This window comes from Physcomitrium patens, chromosome 19 (assembly GCF_059467195.1).
Source record: "Physcomitrium patens ecotype Gransden chromosome 19, ASM5946719v1, whole genome shotgun sequence".
In the NCBI taxonomy this organism is placed as follows: domain Eukaryota; kingdom Viridiplantae; phylum Streptophyta; class Bryopsida; order Funariales; family Funariaceae; genus Physcomitrium; species Physcomitrium patens.
The window spans coordinates 9,240,598-9,260,709 of record NC_143428.1 but is presented as its reverse complement, the minus strand read 5'-3'; the positions used below and the strand labels follow the sequence as shown (position 1 = coordinate 9,260,709).

General features: G+C 40.7%; 4 protein-coding genes across 4 annotated transcripts; 1 reads left to right on the top strand and 3 right to left on the bottom strand.

Annotated features, from left to right (window-relative positions):
* Positions 1 to 543: 543 nt before the first annotated feature.
* LOC141044545 (uncharacterized) lies at positions 544 to 2,154 on the bottom strand. Its single transcript, XM_073529122.2, has 2 exons — positions 1,431 to 2,154; positions 544 to 1,243 (listed from the first exon to the last, which is right to left on the bottom strand). The coding sequence occupies exon 1, from the start codon at positions 2,085 to 2,087 to the stop codon at positions 1,734 to 1,736; it is 354 nt and encodes a 117-aa protein (XP_073385223.1). The 5' UTR covers positions 2,088 to 2,154; the 3' UTR covers positions 544 to 1,243; positions 1,431 to 1,733.
* Positions 2,155 to 3,244: 1,090 nt separating this feature from the next.
* On the top strand, positions 3,245 to 5,618 carry LOC112296018 (adenosylhomocysteinase). The gene is made up of 3 exons (XM_024548098.3): positions 3,245 to 3,921; positions 4,197 to 4,362; positions 4,497 to 5,618. The coding sequence occupies exons 1-3, from the start codon at positions 3,377 to 3,379 to the stop codon at positions 5,241 to 5,243; spliced, it is 1,458 nt and encodes a 485-aa protein (XP_024403866.2). The 5' UTR covers positions 3,245 to 3,376; the 3' UTR covers positions 5,244 to 5,618.
* Positions 5,619 to 6,133: 515 nt separating this feature from the next.
* LOC149987383 (chalcone synthase-like) lies at positions 6,134 to 7,008 on the bottom strand. Its single transcript, XM_090244723.1, has 3 exons — positions 6,998 to 7,008; positions 6,494 to 6,809; positions 6,134 to 6,373 (listed from the first exon to the last, which is right to left on the bottom strand). Exons 1-3 carry the CDS (start codon positions 7,006 to 7,008, stop codon positions 6,134 to 6,136), a joined length of 567 nt encoding a protein of 188 aa, XP_090100849.1.
* A 9,998-nt stretch (positions 7,009 to 17,006) lies between these two features.
* Positions 17,007 to 19,703, bottom strand: LOC112295966 (phenylalanine ammonia-lyase). The gene has a single exon (XM_024548019.3). It carries the CDS (start codon positions 19,441 to 19,443, stop codon positions 17,224 to 17,226), a length of 2,220 nt encoding a protein of 739 aa, XP_024403787.1. The 5' UTR covers positions 19,444 to 19,703; the 3' UTR covers positions 17,007 to 17,223.
* Between the last annotated feature and the right edge of the window lie 409 nt (positions 19,704 to 20,112).

The following is a 20,112-nucleotide window of genomic DNA, read 5'->3' as shown; positions in this document are numbered from 1 at the left end:
AGCAGCAGAACATCAATAAGATGGCAGTAGTAGGCAGCGGTAGGATGGCAGCAATAGGGCGACAAGGTGGCAACGGCGGGTGGCAACGGACAGCGGCAGCGGCGTTAAGGCAGCGACGGCTGCAGGCGACAACATTTGCGGTGACAGGGTGGCAGCGGCGATAGTGGCGGATTTGACGGCAACTCAATAGCTGTTTGGCAGCTGTTCAGTGGCAAGCGCAAGGCACAGCGAGGAGAAGGGAGCAAGTTGGAGTGGAGTTGGACTAGATCAAGTATTTTAAGCAAGCAGGGCAAAGAGTGGAACAAGTGCTCTAAGCAAGCAGCTAATATGTGAGGGGCCAACAAGAAGAACAAGATCATGAGATAGACACTGAGCAAGGGTAGCAATAGGTTTGAAGAATCAAAGACTAGAGCAAAAAATTGTAATAGTGTATAGAAGAGAGTCGTGCTGATAACGTGTTGAGAATGTTTAGAAAGACACAAGAGTAATAGTAAGTCATATACACACACACAAGAGTAGTAGTAAGTCATACACACAAGAGGGTTTTTAAGGAGAGAGAGCTTCACACATAAAAATCTGTTCATCTGGTTGTGTCTCGTATACAAGAAGAAAAAAGAGGAGAAGATAAATAGTACTTCTCCACTAGACTCTAAATATTATAGCTTTGGTATTTATTGTAGTCTACAGTAAATATTATGGAGAGCGCAGGCTACATTTAATGATCTCAACAAAAACAAAATCCATTGGATTGACTTGGTACCACAAGGGAATCTAGGTGACCAGTCGGCATAAAATTAAGAGCATAAACTGTTACAAAGGGATCCATACCCAAAGAATGTTCCCATTGCAGAGCTCAAAGTCCAAATTACACAGGGCAGTGCAACAAAGACTACACAAACATAGCGAAAAATTGGCATGGTGTGCGCATCCATGCATGACCCAATCTATGAACAAACACAAATGCCATAATCATCCAGCAACAAATGGGAGAGCGTGGACAATAATCAAAACTGCAAACGAACAAAAAAACAGGCGCAACAGAAAGAGCATCAATGTACGGGAAGAATGTGCAAGATCGAGTGATGGCCCCATGCATGACTTACCTCAAGCTTTCAGCGACGACAACGATGACGACGACAAGACAAATAACATCCCGCTATTATCCGAACATTTCAAACAACCGAATCGTCATTGCTAAGCTCTCAGACGCCATACACTCCTCCAAGAGGCTAAAGGCACGATCCTATCACCACGGCCACAGTCAATTTAGAGCCTAAATATGTTCGACAACATGCAGTCAAGGCTTCCAATTCTGATGCAAAGCTTCCAATTCTGATGCAAATTTCACAGCACTAACTGCAATAGTCACACAATATCATGCTACAACATTGATTCAACAAATCCTTCTGTAATCGAATTCATGCCAGTACCCAATTCCCATTTCCGATTTCCTCCTCCATTCTTCCAACAACTTCATACATCAACAACAATAAGGTCCACGACGAATGAAGATTTCAAGGCAATTTATGGTCCTTCTCATGGCTAAGTGACAATGGCATGACCAAGGGGTACCCCGTCCTCAGTGGGCACTGCCCCTGGTATGAACTAGGCACCCGACAGCGCGTGACGCTCCACGGTCGTTGCGTCGGCCACGATGCGAGGGCCGCCACCGACGCTTCCCGTTTTGCGAACGCAGTGTGTACAACCTCGCCCAGCTGAGAAATGGGCTCGCATCATCGCCATTCCGGGGTGGTGCCAGCTCTCGGCACCCGCCCTCTCTGGAGGTCCGGCCCGGATGCAGTGTCGAACAAGCAAAGGGCACCTGGGATCGGAGCGCGGAGATCGCACGGGGAGGGTCTCGTGCGCACGATGCAACATCGTCGCCGTCGGCGTTGGTGATGATCTTTCCGTGAGTCGAACCTCGCCTCCGATCGTCCGGTCTTCTCAACGGTCAGCGTTTGTACCCGTGATAGCGGTGACGACACTCGGATTCTGGCAATTTGGGGATGGCAACACCAGCCTACGGCGTCCGGAATGTCGGGCTTGACGTTAATAGAAATCTCACCTGACTCTATTATTGCTCGCATCTCGATAAGTCACCAGCAAGACCCCGAGCAAAATCTGGACCTGACGTCCTTGCACCCTGAGCGCACGGTACACACTCTTGGGGCGTTTTTGCACGCTGTAAGGACAAACAAACAATTTCCGGATGCTTCATAACTCTCAACCGAAACACGTGAGTCATCAAGCCTTAGGCCCAGCCGAAGGCCAGCATGTCAGCACATCCATCTGATACGAAATTGATCCCTGTGGGTGTGTCCCACGAACGAGCCACTAGATTAAAATCTCCATCACCAAGTTTTGCACAGCTTTTGTGCCATGTGGGCAGCCATTTGAGTTTAGCATGTATGTACAAATTTTTATGCTGAGAATCTCGTGCCGATTTGTAGACCGATGCGAAAAAAAAGAAGAAGGGTTCATTTAATTTATGATTTGGGGCAAAAAGATCGAATAAAACAAAATAACGATTCCAGACGCAAGTCCACCATCGGCTGAAGTGTACTATTCGAATAAAAACATACAATATATAATATGATGTAGTCAAGTTCTTTGGTAGATGATTCATCGCAACACTGCCGTCCATGTTGGACCCACAAGAGGTGGCAGTTCTTTGTTGTTCCTGCATTTGTAACTTCAAAACAACTCGCCACAATTATACTTGCTACAATTCAAGCGCAAAATTCAACGTCTCATATCCACCCGCGAGGAGGAGGTTGGAGCATGGGTTGCAAGCGGTGGGTGGACGACAGGAAGTGAGAAGAAGCGCAGGAACTGAGAGGCGAACAGAAATGAAGCCACAAAACAAACCTTGGCACCCACAGTCCCATTGCAGAGGGTGCATTAGATTAGATTAGTAGAGGGGGCCTTTGGTGAGGCTGGGGTAGGACGGCGTTCGGGCTTGGGGGGTTCGAGAAAAATATCAGGCAGGGCAGAGGCATCCGCAAAGCTCGGGTGGCGCAGTAAAATCCAAGGTGTCATGTGGGCAGTCCCATTTGGCGAATAATTGAAGCAAGGAGGCGATGATGAGCATGACAAGCAGATCTGAGCATAAATCTAGGGCCCGGGGGGAGATGCCGCGTGCGAGTGAGCGTGGGAGTCAGGTGCCACCAACAGTGTGAACGCATATGTGGGACTTTATAAGAAGTCCTCGAGGACCACCATTTGCTCCGTGCCCTCCTCTGTCTCTTGCTCCCTTTCGTTCTACCCATTTCTGCACGGTTGGGTTGCGGCATCCGCAGCAGCAGTTTCGTTGCCCTCTCTTCGGGTTGCGTTGAGGAAGGAGGTTGTGCTGTTGGTGCCTCGCCCATTTGCAGATATGGAGCTGTCCGTGGAGAAGACCGCCTCCGGGCGCGAGTACAAGGTGCGGGACATGTCCCAGGCCGACTTCGGGCGTCTGGAGCTGGATCTTGCGGAGGTTGAGATGCCCGGGCTCATGTCGTGTCGCACGGAGTTCGGAGCCGCGCAGCCATTCAAGGGCGCCAAGATCACGGGGTCCCTGCACATGACCATCCAGACTGCGGTGCTCATCGAGACATTGACGGCTCTGGGCGCGGAGGTGAGATGGTGCTCTTGCAACATCTTTTCTACCCAGGACCACGCTGCCGCCGCTATCGCACGCGACAGCGCGGCGGTGTTCGCATGGAAGGGGGAGACACTGCAGGAGTATTGGTGGTGCACGGAGAGGGCTTTGGACTGGGGTCCGGACGGAGGCCCAGATCTGATCGTGGATGACGGCGGTGACGCGACATTGTTGATTCACGAGGGTGTGAAGGCCGAGGATGTGTACGCGAAGGATGGCACGCTGCCCGACCCCGAGTCGACGACGAACGCCGAGTTCAAGATCGTGTTGACAATCTTGAGGTGAGCGAGGGATGGAATGGGATGTGGTGCGGTGGGGTGAGTGGTGGGGTTTTTTTATTTTATTATTTGTGGGTGGTTGTCGGGGGGTTTGCGAGGGGGTTTAGTGATGGTGGGGCGGGGCGTGGGCCGATATCTGGCATCGGCCCCGGCCGCGTTGAAGGAGTGGATGGTAGGCCGTGCGGGGTTTTGGTGGAGATGGGGGAGGAATCCGGGGGCGGTTGTCGTTGGTGGCGGCGGCGTTGGTTGTGCTGAGACGGTGGCTCCTGTTTGCGCAGGGACGGCATGAAGGAGAACCCCAACAAGTACCACAAGATGGCGGAAAGGTTGGTGGGTGTGTCGGAGGAGACGACGACGGGAGTGAAGCGGCTGTACCAGATGATGGACAACGGAAGCCTGTTGTTCCCTGCCATCAATGTGAACGACTCTGTGACGAAGAGCAAGGTAATGTGACCCGTGGGTGGCAGATTCCGTAAGTGTTGTTGTGGACGCGTGTGTGGGGGGTGGGGGGGCCGTGGAACGGTAGGAGGGAGGGGGAGTGTGTGGTGTCGGGTGCTGACGTTTGGGTCGCTGTGCAGTTCGACAATCTGTACGGTTGCCGGCACTCGCTGCCCGACGGGCTGATGAGGGCGACGGATGTGATGATCGCCGGGAAGGTTGCTGTGATCTTCGGTTACGGTGATGTCGGGAAGGGATGCGCGAGCGCCATGAAGGCCGCGGGAGCGCGTGTGATCGTGACGGAGATCGATCCCATCTGCGCTCTGCAGGCCCTCATGGAGGGGTACCAGGTGCTGAGGTTGGAGGACTGCGTGGAGTACGCCGACATCTTCTGCACGACGACGGGTAACAAGGACATCATCATGGTGAGCGACATGAGGAAGATGAAGAACAACGCCATCGTGTGCAACATTGGGCACTTCGACAACGAGATCGACATGGAGGGGCTGGAGACGTATCCCGGGGTGAAGAGGATTACCATCAAGCCGCAGACGGACAGGTGGGTGTTCCCGGACACCAAGAGGGGCGTGATCATCTTGGCGGAGGGGCGTCTGATGAACCTGGGATGCGCTACCGGCCACCCGAGCTTCGTGATGTCGTGCTCATTCACGAATCAGGTGATCGCGCAGCTGGAGCTGTGGAACGAGAAGAAGAGCGGCAAGTACGAGAAGAAGGTGTACGTGTTGCCGAAGCACTTGGACGAGAAGGTCGCTCTGTTGCATTTGGAGAAGCTGGGCGCCAGGCTGACGAAGTTGAGCGAGGATCAGGCCTCGTACATCAACGTGCCGGTGGGAGGCCCATACAAGCCCGCTCACTACCGTTACTGAAGGAGCCTTGCATTTGCAATCATGCTCGGTTGGGCAGTTTGTAGGTGACTTAATGGATGTAGTGGGGTCCCGGAATTTAATTATGATTATAGGTTTTTGGGGAATTCATAGTAGGACGACATTTGCAATTTGTCAACCAATTTTTTTGGATGTTGTAGATGAATATAGCACACTATAGAAATTGCAAATCATCTCGACAGTACCCTGTAGGGCATATTGATATCTCCAATTAACCAATCCGGAAAACCAGGGACGAGCGACCCGCTAGAGCTCTCAACAAACAAATCACTCACATTCGTTTCTGAACTCTATTCAGATTAGATATGACTTGATGTTGGCAAATATCCACGAATCTAAAAAATTTTATGTAGCAAATTCCGAGTAGGCAGCTTTTATTCTGTTTTTAGACAAAGTCAAGTGCATCCCTTAAGTGAAGATGAGGCCTCCTGTGTTGAGCACCTAAATGAAACATTGAACTATACGTACGATATAAACAAGAACGTTGCTAACAATTACTCATCGACTGTGACACCTGAGAGTGAACAAGAACCTACCTCAGCACACTACAACACGAGAAAATATGTAGTTACTAAGAAGATCTGCCAATCAAATTCTTTGTGAACCGAAGATGATATTGTCAGAGCAGGCAATATCGTAGCCAAGTTGGTGAACAGGTTATCCTGTACCGTAAATACCAATTCTTGATTGTATAATGAATAATGAGAATAGTACTCTCCACAGAATATGTTACAACATATGTTACGTTGTTTTCTCCTCTTCCAGCTCATTCAACACTAATTCCTTTTCGTTCAAAGCATTTGACATATCTTACGATATGCTACAAATTGGGGACAAGGGGAAGTAAAAAGGAGAGGTGAGGTGGAGAGAATCTAGGCGGAGTTGGCAGCGACGCGGAGCACAAGCACATCCAGTACCACTCCTGGTCCGAAACCAATGAGAAATCCGAACTTGCTGCCCTCGCCCATGGTGGACACACGCATCTCCACAGATCTACGCCGAATCTGATCCAATACAAACAACATTAAGGCGCTGGATGTGTTGCCAAACTCGAATAATATGTCCCTGTTCCCTTGCATCTTGTCCTTGGTCAGCTGCAACTTCGCCTCCACCTGATCGAGAATGGCTGAACCTCCGAGATGCACTGCTCAGAACATCTCGTTCCATGCGGGAGATCCCACTGGCTTCCTGGCCTCGTTCTAAAACCTCTCGATATTCTTGGAGATGAGCACGGGTTCATCCTTCATGAGGTGGAAGATGAGCCCTGCTTCGGTGAGATGTCCATCGATGGCGCCGCCACTCTCTGGTAAGATGGTCTCTCCAGCCCAGTGCACTTCGAACAATGGCTTCTCTACCTCAGGCTTGGGGTCGGATCCAACCACGTGCACGTCGGCGTCATCGCCGAACAGAGCTGAGCCCACAAGCCCGTCCAAGTGGTTCTCGCTCGGGGCTCGGTATGTGACTGCGGTCACCTCGCTCGCGACTGCCAGCACTCGACTGCTCTTGTTGTTTTCGGCTAGATCCTTGGCCACTCTGAGCACGGATGCACTGCCGGGACACCCGGTTAAGTGGGTTATTGTTAAGTGGGTTAAGGTGCATCTTATTGAAGTACATTGAAGTAGATACCCTTGAAGTGCTGGACGAGAATAGGCTGAAACTGTGAAAAATACTAGTATACGGAGGACTCAGAAAGCTATCAGATAATGAAAGACAAAGCTGGTTAATGGAGGTAGGACTGATAACGCATCTTCTTAGAAGACTTGTTACAAAAGTCCATATCAATTTCAAATGTAGCTTGCGATGTCTACAGGGATGGACACAGTGTTGCTAAATAAAGTAGGGAGGAATAGAGGAAGGGTGTTTTCCTAAAAATATCACAAGAACAATGCAATATTCTATAGCTTGATAATAGATTCTTTACTCTTGAACTTGTTCCTTGTTAAGTAAATTATCCCAGTGGTGTGGCAGGGAAGAATATATGTGCTTTTTTCTCTGGAAATTAAACATTTGCTTAATGATGTTGATTTGCCTGTGCAGAATAGAGCTCTTTGAATCATTCCCAACATGTTTTTATTAGTATTGTAAAAATCTATGCTTATGACAAAAATTAGAAATGAAGCAATTCACATTAAGTGTACTTTTCAACTTCAAAAATCTAAACCAAGACATTCAACCAGTAAGATGACTTTTTTTTTTTTTTTTTTTTTTTTTTTTTTTTTATATATATATAGAAGATCCACAAATGCTTCAATGCATCAAAGAAATTTAGTATAAAAAAAAACAAAAACAAAACAAAATAAAACAATGTTTGCTTATTTATAGAATGAAGATTTTTGTAAAATTATATATATATATATATATATTTATTTTGTAAAGATCAAGCCTTCTTGAGATTGTGACAAAAATTGAATTTAGAGGTTAATTATATCTTGTTATTCTTAGCTACATGCTAACTCTCAAGACTTCAATGCATAAAGCTATTATAGGACAAATTAAACTTAAGTAAATTAATTAAAAGAATAGCAACTAGAAGAACAAAGAATTTGTGCTAGGATTTGGTGCACGTAAGTAGAAGATAAAAATGCTAAAGATTACTTCAAACTTCCAAAAATACAACATTTATGTCTTATATTATAGAATTAAAAACTCTTTAGAAATATTCTAGAGGTTTTTCAAAGAAATAGATACTATGTATTTCAATATTAATTCTCAATTATACAAAAAAAACAACCTAGATCTCTAAACTTAATAATAGCCTCCAATTGAAATAGGACCGGTCTATCTCAAGTATCCAGGATCCTTCTAATCCACAGCAACATAAAACCTCATCACAAGGTATGACAAATAAGACTAGAATAAAGCTAAACAAAACTAAATAGAATGGAACACAAAAGATAAAACTAAGCAACCAGGATTCGAACAGAACATAATAGCACAAAAAAAAAAGATACAAAATCCAATTGTATTAAGAAAAAGAGTCCAAAGCTATAGTTGACCAGATGCCTCAAAAGGCCCCGACTAGTCCTATTTATACTTTGTTCTACTACCGTGGACTTTCTAAATGTTCTTAGATGATAGACCCCACTTAGATAACTACCTTAAACTCCTTCTAGAAGGTTCTATGGTGGGCCTTACTTAGATAACTGCCCTAAGCCTTTTCTAGAAGGTTTCATGATAGATCCCACCTAGATAACCGCCTTAAACTCTTTCTAAAATGTTCCATGATGGTTCCTATCTAGTCCACTAAGCTAACCTCAATTTTAGAAACTTCCATAACTTCTCAAATATGGTTCTAACTATCTATCCTTATGTATCATTAATACAAATATCTTATCTATATCTTATTATAGTTAATCTCCCTCCACTAATGTAAAACATCCTTGTTTTGCTCCTGATGGTATCTCCAAATTGTTTCTTGGCAATAGATGAGGTTTTGTATAGGTTTTTATACTACATCGTAGATGAGATAACCTTTCCAAAGAACTTTGTATTGAAGTTGTAGACATTGATTGCTATGACAAAGGTAGCAATGTTCCAAAATATTGTCTGCTTCATATTCTTATTGGTCATCAACTATAACTAGTGGTGGTAGTAGTAGTTGGTGTCATTTCCAAAAAGCGCTTAAGCTTAGTATAAAATTCCTTCAGTTGTAAAATATGAAAGACTAAATGAATCCGAATATGTGGTAGAAGCTCAAGGCAATATGCAACATCAAAAATCAATGTAGAAATGTAGAAAGGTCCAAGCCACGAAAGTATTAATTTACAGATTTAAGTTGTTGTAGCAAGTGGTAAGTTGGTATTAGAAAGTAATACTTGATCACCCTCTCAGAAGGTCTTGTATTGCCAATGGTTATCCACATATTGCTTTTGTCGATTCAGTGTAGTAAGGAGGCAATGCCATGCTCTTTGTAATGCCATTGTAAGCCATTTTATAAATTCCTCTATTGTTAAGTTGTTGGTGTTGATAGGACAATAGAGAATTATTGGCATAATCAGATACTGATTGTTATTAAAGAAAAATGGTAAATGACTGATACTTACTTGAATACTATCATTATAAGCAAACTCCAAGGATATCAAGTATTTATTCCAATTATTAAGATAAACCACCATAAATGCGTGTAGTATATCTGTCAAGGTCTGATTTACATACTTTGTTTGTCTATTTGTTTGGAGATAGAAGTCAATAGATATGGCAAGTTGTATGTCTAGTAGCTTGAATAAGGTTTGCCAAAAACTTTTTGTGAAGCATGGATCTCGATCTAAAACAATGACACAAGGTAATCCATAGTGACAAAAGATAGTATCAAAGAAGACTTGTGCAAGCATTGGACCATCAATATTCAAGTGCACCACAGTCAAGTGAAGTTGCTTCAAGAGTTCATTCACAAAGATGATAATTGTGATATGATTATGACATGTCTGCGGCAAACACATAATGAGATCTATAGTCTCTTACTTCCAATGTGTCGTATGTAGCAAAATTGACTAGAATAGTCCAAGAGACTTTATGTTGTATGCTTTATTATGTTGACATGACTCACAGAAGCATATAAAGGCTCAAATATTATAATCCAAACCTATTCAAAATCATATCTTTAACATCCATTCTAGAGTCTTTTCTTATCTTAGATGTCTAGATATTGGGATGTCATATCCTTCTTGAAGTATGTACATCCAAAATATAGTATTATCAAGTACATAACTTTGCTTCTTGAAATAGAGCAAGCCATCACTAAGACTATAATCTTGATAATGTATATTGCCTACCTTCAATTGATTGCTAACTATCTTGAAATAAGCATTTCAATGCATGGCTTCCTTTCATTCTATCTCTTTGATTAGATTTGAAATGATATTACTAATGGTAGCGATTTTTGCTTTATCTTCTAATTTGTCCTTTAAGTTTGGTCTTTGCAATAAGTTGTCTAGGACAGTATGTTGTCACCCTTGCTTGTACTTAAGCTGGATATTGAAAAGTTCAACTGTTCTTCCCAAAGATGATGTCAAATTTTCATATTTTCTTCATGTAAATTGTGTAGCAAGGATCGATGGTCAATCCGAACAACCACTAGCTTTTCTAATAAATAGTGCCACTATACCTTTGTGGCATATATAATCGCTCATTGCTTCCAATCATGTGCAAAGTAATTGCGTTCTATCCTTCTAAACTTGTGTGATTCATATGCTATAAATTGAAGGTCCCTACTAAAGTCTTGTTGAAGGACCGCTCCAATAATAAAGTTGAAAGCATCAATGTTAAGCATATAAGGAAAGTTAGAATCATATAGTTGCAATATTAGAGTAGTATTGAGTGACTCCTTCAATCTATCAAAGGTGCTTTGCTGCTCCAATTTCCATTCAAATGGGACACTCTTCTCTAATAGGTTTGTCAATGAGGCAGCAATATATGCAAATCGATGAACAAAACGGTGATAATATCTAGCAAGACCTAAAAATGACTGAACTTCAGAAGTATCTTTGGGGGTTAGCCAATCTTCCATTGCTTTTATCTTATCTTGCTCCATACGCATGCCTTTGAAGGACACAACATGTTCCAAAAAGAAGACTTTCGACTTCCAAAGTTCACATTTTAATTGCTTGTAATAGAAGTGACTATCTTTTAGCCAACTCAGTACTTTTCTTAGGTGTTTCTCATACTCTTCAAAGGTTTTACTATATATAGGGATATCATCAATGAAGACAATTACATACTTGTTCAAAAAGTCTTGAAACAATTTGTTGATGTGATCCATGAAAGAGTTTGGAGCATTGGTAAGGCCAAAAGGTAAAATCAGCCATTCAAAATGTCCATAGCACATGCAAAATTTCGTCTTTTTTACATCCTCTCTTGAAATAGGTATCTGCCAATAGTCACTCTAAAGTTTCAATTTACTAAAGATGGTTGCACCTTGAAGTTGGTCAAGAAGATCATCCACACATAAAAGTAGATATGTATTCTTAATAGTCTGCTTATTGAGGCCTTGATAGTCGATGCAAAAACAAAGTCCACCATCCTTTTTGAGTATAAAGAATACAAGTGCTCCCTATGGTGATGCATTTTTTCAAATCATGCCATTCTCTAAGAGTTTATTGAATGTCTTTCATAACTCTTCAAGTTCTTTTAGTGATATGCAATAAATTGGTCGACTTATTGATTTGGCTCCATGAAATAGTTCTATTTGAAAGAGGGCACATTGATTAAGAGGCATGCCACTAGATAGGTTGATTAGAAAGACATCTTGATATTTCTGTACGAGTTGATCTACTAATTCTACTCCTTTGGCTATCTTTCATATCATTGATGCAAGATTTGGAACCACCATATATATCGGTTGCTTATGCTATATTTGCTTCTTCATAAAGGTCGTTCCTACAAATAAGTCTTTAATTGCAAATTATCTTTCTTCTTCACTTAATGCAAAGGTGCAAAGAGTCACTTTGCATCCACTATCTTTAAAAGAGATTATACTTTCTATTCAATCAACTTGTTTATTTCTTATCTCTAGCCATGGCATACCAAAGATAACATCATGCCTTAGCTTTGTTACCTTGAACCTCTCTCTTAAGACATAGGTGTCAGTCAACCTCAAGGTTTTTTTTTTCACATATCTCACTCAATATATTTTCTCAGTCATCTGCAAGGTATATGCTTCTTCTCTTGATTGCCTTAGTTTTAATTTTAAATCAGTCAATAATTCCAGTTGAGATACAATTTTTCATAGAGTGACAATTTACAAGCACTTGACATGGTTGTCTTCTTAGTAGTCCTATTAGATGTACCAATTAATTCTTTTTATAGTTATTTGAGGCTTTTCCATTTGTCTATGAAAAATAGTAGCTATTTCCAATATTGGCCCTCGACGCCTTCATTAGAGAGCCTTGTATTCTTACTCTGTCTCATTATTGACTTGATGAACTTTGAGACTATAAACCTACCTTGTTTTGTTGGTGCTTGAATTTTGACATTGTGGACAACTTCCAATCTAATGGCTTGGCTCCCGACAATAAAAATACAATCTCTTTTGCATCAATATTTTTCATCTTTGTGGTATCAATGATCCTTGTAGGACATCAATCTCCATTGGCATTGATTTTTGTACCATAGTATTAGATAACATTATAAGATTTTGTGCTATAGGTCATATTCCACAATTTTTGAAATCTATACCATCAATCCTCTTTGTAATCTAAATTATCTCTTCAAACATTTGTAGATCCTTTAGTTCCACCTCTCGTTGGATCTTAGATTTTAAACCTCATAGGAATCTTTGCCTCCAAAATATTACTAATTTGAAAATATAAAAACTTGAATCAGGAGATATAAGCTTGCATCAACTTAGATTGTGTAAGATTTGTCAACTGATCATATGCTATCTTCTCTGCATTGATGGGCTGAAATTGATTCCTAAACTTGGTCTCAAACTCCTCCCAATCACAAAATCCACCTTGAACTCTATAGTTTTGAACTCGATGTTGCCACCAAATGACTACCGCATCTCTCAAATAGTTGGCTGCATATATAATTCTTTTAATGATATTTGTCCAAATAGTTGGAAGTATTGTCGCATGTTGAAGAGCCATTGACATACATCTTTTTGTTTTGAAGTTCTAGAGTATGTACTAGGCTTACTCAATTTTAGCCTAGCACATGTCAACTTTTTTGTCCTTGAGGCTTCTATTTGCTCTTATAAAGTAGCTATTTGGTCTAATAAGTGATGTATTTGAGCCTCCATTTGGGATTGCTCTGCCATAGCTCCCATGTTGTAATTTCTCCACTGGACCCTACTATTATAATGCCTTCTCATCTTTTGTTTGACTTTTTAAGAGTAGTTTGTGGTAGCCTCAACATAGTACCTAATGTGACTACAACAACTGATCTTAGACTAGATGGTGGCTATCGACACACTACCAAAGAACAATCTAGCATTTGCTCTGATACCAATGAAATAGGATCGATCAATCTCAAGTATCCAAGATCCTTGTAATCCACAAGAACATAAAACCTCATCACAAGGTAGGACAAACTAAACCAAAACAAAACTGAATAGAATTAAACAGAATGGGATATGGTAGATAAAACTAAGCAATTGAAATTTATTCATAACAAAATAAAATATAAAGATCTAAAATCCAATTTTATTAATAAAAATGGTCCGAAGCTAGAATTTATCAAATATTCTTATAAACTCCCACAAGTCTTATTTATACTTTAATCTATTACCATAGACGTTCTAGAATGTTTTGAGGTGGTTGATTATATTATGATATTTATATAAAATTTATTATTGAAGGTTCTACTATTTGTCCTACTTAAATAACTCTTCTATACTTTTTTTAATTCGTTCCATGGTAGATCCCTCCTTCATTACGACTTTAAACTCTTTCTAGAATATTCCATAGTATATCCTATGTGGTTCATTAATCTAACTCCAATTCTTAAAACTTCCATAACTTGTCAAATATGGTTCTAATTATCTATTTCTATGTATTAATAATATTAATATCTTATTTATATCCTATTACTTTAATTATCTTATAAATATATTATTTTATTTTTTATTTTTTATGAATGCTAAATTATTTTAATTATTTTATTTCAATAGAAATGAAATAATTGTATAGATAATCAAAAAATACAATCTTCTATGGTTTGATGGTATCGAGAATAAATTCTTTCAAAAAATTGAGCTCACCATTAAAAAATATATATATATATATATTATGATTAATCTACTACGACTAATTCAATAATATACAAAAAAAATATATTATTAGATCTCAAATTTTCTTTCAAGTAGAACAAATTTTGGTCCTTGACTAGCTCTTGCTAAGAAACAATATTTGTCTAACTTATTTGGCACAAAAGATTAATTACTAACACATAGATAAGAATAGTCAGTTTATATACTGACATTTCTTATGTAATTTAATTCCTCCAAAAGCACTAAAGTATCTTATATTGAATTTAGAAGTATCATAGAACTTGTAAAATTTGAATCTATTCAATTTTTCTTTTATATAGATTAACATCCAATCCTTTATATTAGAAATTGTAGAATACCTTTTCATAGAAACAAGCTATCTTTTCAAGGAATATTTTCTTTTGATTAATCTTTTTTGTTAGCTTTGATATTTATTAAAATATCTATACTTATAGATCATTTAGATTTATAGAAATAAATGTCTTTTTAGAAGAAGTTATGAAATAATTTTTATAATAGAACTTTAATAAAATTTTAAAAATAAATACAAAAATAAAATTAAAATACACTTTATATAATTAATAATTACTTGTAATTAAGCTAAATTTAAAAATTAGGATAAAAATACTTAGATATGGCCTAGACTGCATCTTTAGGCTTTTCCAAACAATTGAGATATCCAAAACCTTAGTTTAGAGATTTTCCATGTTGATTCTTACCACTTTAGTATCTAACAATAAGTAATTTTAATTGATCGTTAGAACTTAATGTAAGATAGAGATATATCAAAATAACTATGGCAACGAAGACATAGTCATAACTATCAATATTTACACAAAGGTGGTAGTTTCATATTTTATTAATGATTTTATCATAAAATAATTTATAAAAATATTATGTAAAAAGTTACATCAGATTCTATGTAAGAAGTATTACACAATGAATTGAAGTAGATAATTGGAATAGCTACAAAAAAATGATAATTCTTTTCAAACATATAATCCTTCTCAACTTAATAGAGAATAATCCAAAATTAATCAATTATTGGTGTAGTTATTACATCTTAGTTAGAAAGTAAATAGAGAAGCAAATTACTCAATTGATATTATTAACTAAAATTTAAAATATGAATATTTTTTTGAAGATATTTCTTTCAAAAAATTATTATCATCTTTATTTTATACAATATTTAAAATTCATAAATTTCAGACATAGAACTTTAAAATAGATTGTAAAGAAATTTGGAATATAAATCTATTTAAAGGCTTTCAAACTATGAAAATATCTACAATCCTCACAAGGGTGGAATTGCAAAATAGCTAGGAAGGACATGAATCTCAAAAAAAAAAAAAAAAATCTCAATACATTCCTATGTCACTCAAAAAGACTAAAAAATTACTCAAAGATGGTAATATATTGAATTAGAATGAATATTGCCAAAGACTAGAAGATTAAAAAGACTTGAAACAAGACTAGGAACTAGAAAGGTATTGACAAGAGTGAAGAAGGTATCACTACTACTTCCATGTATACTACCCAACTACGAGCTATGTAATAATGTCCTATAGGACCTCCAACTCATGTCCAATTTGCAAGACACATGTTTTAACTTTCAACTCAAGTTTCTTATATTTGCACCAAATTGTTAGCTTGTACTACAAGCTATCCATACGTATGATACATGGCTAACGTGTTGGCCAAGTTTCTAACCTATCAATCAACTAAAAACATGTATAAAATAAAATACATATCTATGTAGCTTGTAAGAAGCTTTGCCATAAGTATAAAAATATCCAATAATGTTGAGCAATTACAATGCAAATATGAATAAACTCATGAAAAGTATTATTCAATATAGCAAATATATTGTAATAGAAAAAATAAATATAATAGTAGATACATTCTATAAACATCTATCTCTAGCTACATTAATATAATATATGATATTTGATATATTTAATATATACTAAATTATATACTTAATTTTCTTGAAGTCTAATTTGACTAATAAAAAAATAGTATGAAATCTACAATACTTTATTATAAAGTAATTAATTCCTATTATGAATAATTTTAATATATATATATATATATATATTGTTAAGAGGCAAATGATATAAAATTATCGATGACTCTTCAAACCATGAGTTTGCTTGAGCTTTTATATTTGCACCTTCTAATTCAACTACAATTGTTCAATACTAGTTGTTTCTCATTACTTCTAAATCTCTTGTTGTAGTATAGGAAACTAAAAAGAGTTTGCAAGGAATTGGCTCTTATTTGATTGGTTGCATTGAACTTATGGTAGCAATGCTCCAACTAACAATTAATAAAAGCTGTGATTTGTTGTCAATTATTTTGAAAGTTAATCTTCCACCAATTTTAGTGATATGTCAAACCAATAAAGACATGGGATTGTATCACATTTGCAATAAAAAAAGTATTGGCCTAGAAAAATCAGCAATAGCTAATGGCACGTCATAATCTCAATATAAATAATTTCCACTGATAGATTTGATTAAATTCTCAAATTTCAAATGTAATTGGAATATGCTAAATGGTATAGTATTCAAGACATTTTAGGCATGGTGTCATGTAATATTCAAATTTTTGGCATGGTATAATGCACAATGGGATAGAAAGATTAAAATCTCCTTCTAGCAATTCATGATCTAATGTAATCTTAAAATTTTGAAAATAGCACTATCTTGTGCTAATGATAACATTGAAAAGAAACCAATACTTGAACAAATTCATGAACATTTTGCTCACCAACAAGAAAGCTTTGATAGAAATAAAGAAAAATCAAAAAATAAAGGAAAGATCATCAAATCAATCTTTAAACATCTATACTTTTGAAACTCTACAAAACATACAAAAACATTGAAACAAATTAAAACAATCCATGACCACTCAAGTAGATGTCTTGGCTATTACTAAAGTGAACTCTTATTCATTTTTCTCGCAAACAAGAGACTCACCATAATAGAACCTTTTTACTTCTTCTATTTCTTCTGCTTCTAAAGTTAGGAAATATATACTTGACTATGCATTGCAATTGAAAAGTTCTTGATGGATTGCAGTGCTTTCTGTATTAACAAAGGTAAAGTGTGAAGGCATCACACAACCTCAACTTCAAGCCTTTATACAAGAATCTCCTATAGTTTCTACAAATGTTAAATATTAAATTTAAGGTCAATGTGACGCACTAAGATGAATCGAAGAATCATGACAAAATTGGGAGATAATGCAGTGTCAACTAACAAGAGGCGCCAACGGGGAAGGCCCTGGTGTGCCGGTCCAGCCTTGAAGGCATTCCAACAAAGGAGCCACCAATTGGCCTGCAGAAATGGCATTAAACACCTTCTCAATCTCTTGCCCCGGAGAGACCGTCCTCTGCCCAGACAAGAGCTGCGTCTTCAAGTCTCCGCGCACTAGCTTGTACAATGGATACGTCCTACAATCTTTAATCCTGTTGGGAACCAAGGATAGTCCCTTTGTGTCATATGCTTCTCGCACCGCGGGCACCACACGGCTCAGCTGTAGCTTCAGCTCTGCCTCAAACACTGGAATCTGCCTAAACACTGCGTTGGAGGTTTCCTTGTCTGCACTCTTCAAGGCATGGCTCACCAGCACCCCTCGCAGTTTCTCCATCAGCGGGTATGAATCACTGGTGGAATCGTCGATGTAGCTGAACACCGGCTGACGATCCACTACCATCATAAGTTCCTTCTCGCAAAACCGTGATGGCAGCAGTGATCCGTCGCTGCCCATGAAGAGCGTCTTCTTAGCCACCTGTGTCACTACTTGCTTCACGGCCGACTGCATGGTCTCTTCGACATGACGCAGGTCGATAGCCTGGCACAAGCCTACCAAGAAGGTGGCGCTCATGAGCTTGAGAATCTCCATGGCTTCCTCCGTCTTGCGGGCTGACACCAATCCCAGTGAGTTCACATCTTGGTTGTGTTGCTCCGCGCTTTGGACGTGGGTGGTGACCGGGTTGGCTAGGTAGTTAATCTCAGATAGGTACGAGGCCATGGCGATCTCTGCCCCTTTCATGCCGTAATCCAGGCTGGGGTTGGGTCCCCCGCTCAAATTGGACGGTAATCCGTTGTTGTAGTAGTCGTTCACAAGTTCGGAGAATTGTGCGAACATGAGCTTTGCGATAGCGGCCAGCGCCAGGCGCATGTTGTCCATGGACACGCCGATGGGCGTGCCCTGGAAGTTGCCGCCGTGCAGGGCGATGCCCCTGGCAGCGTCGATGATGGGATTGTCGTTCACAGAGTTGATCTCCCGCTCGATGGCGTGGGTGGCGTTGCGGATGACCTCCACCTGAGGGCCCAGCCACTGTGGGGAAGTTCGCAGCGCATATCTGTCCTGCTTAGGCTTGCGCAGGGGGTCGGTCTCATTGAACTTGGTGGCAACCTTCATGAAGGAACTCCCGTCCAGCACCCACTCCATGACAGCCGCAGCTTCCATCTGTCCGGGGTGGTGCTTCAGCTTGTGAGTCAGGGGGTCGGCAAATTCAGGCTTGCCCTGCATTACCTCGCAAAAGAGCGAGGACAGAACCTCGGCGAGCAACACCATGATATTGGCATCGTAGCACACGGTGGAAGCGAGGGCGGAACCGACTGCGGTGCCGTTGACAAGGGCGAGCCCTTCCTTGGGCGCCAGCTCGAAGGGCTTCTCCACGCCTGCGATGCGCAAGGCCTCAAGCGCGGAAACCTCTCGTCCGTCCTCGGTGACTGCTTTGGAATTGGGGCGACCAGTGAGCAGGCCGGCGATATACGACAAGGGGACGAGGTCGCCGGATGCCGTGATGGTACCTCGCAAGGGCAACTCGGGGGTGACGTGCGCGTTGAGTAGCTTCTCCATAGCTTGGAGGATCTCCCAGCGGATGCCAGAATAGCCCTGCATCAGAGTGTTGGTACGCACTAGCATGGCCGCTCGGGCAGTCTCGGATGGCAGGGAGTTACCCTTGCCGAGGACTCCCGCATTCAGGAAGCGGATGAGTTCGCGCTGGAGCTCCACTCCTTGCTGCGTGCGACGATGAGAGGTCGCTCCGAACCCGGTGGTAACGCCGTAGATGTCACCTCCGCTCATGATCCTGTCGAGCACCCAGTTGGAGCTCTCGTCCACTCTACTCTTGGCATTGGCAGCATCGAGCACGACATGCACGTCAGGTCTGCGAGCAATAGCTGCTACCTGAGGTACAGTGAGGGTGGCTCCCTCGATCATGACCTGGGTGGCATTTTGGTAAGTGTCGACCATCCGCTTGATTTCTTCGAGGTGGCTGCATTCCATGGCCTTGGCGGTCTTGGCCCAGTTGAGAGGATCCGCACCATGAACTGGTCCATTACCGAGGAGGCCAATGCAGTACGGAGATGTGTTATCATCAAGCATCATGTCTGAAGATGCCGCATCAATTTGCTCACCTGATCTGACGACATTAATCTCCCCAGCTCGTGGTGCCATTGTTGGTATTGAAGACCTGCAATTACACTATCTGTCGAAATCTACTTGGTGTGCGGAGGTACGCAAAAATGTGATGTACTGAGAGTTCGAAGTCGTGCCTGAACGCCTACTTCGGGAAACAATCTCAACCAAGCAGCAGAAGCAAACTTTGCTGATCTATCAAGATATGGAAGGTGAATCAATTGCTGAAGGGTGGGATGCAGGCCCTGTCCAGCATTCGCTGCTTGAATAGGCCTCAGGGAGAAGTGAAGATTGATGAGATTCGGGGAATGCTCTTTAATGCCTCTGGCAGGGGCGCGTTGACCGTCGAAAGGTATTCTAACGACTGACCCTAGTCCATAAAGGTGGGTATATTGCGCTGAAAACAGTCCGAGGTGGCGTTGAAATGTTGAAAGTGGTGCGCTTCCTGGACTTATGAGCCTCCTAGTGCCACATGAAGAATGAGAGTCCTCCAGATTGATTTATGATACAGGGTTGTTGAAATTTAGTTCGTCTGTCGTTCACTTCAACACTATATCATACTACAATTCCCCTCATGTTCTTGTCGGTGGGTCTTGGGCAGGTGTCATGGATCAACCACGGTGGACTGCACCAAAAGTGACAGCACCTGATTGAATATACCCTGTTTACAAAGGAATTGTGCACCTTTGAAAGTACTTCTCTGGGGTG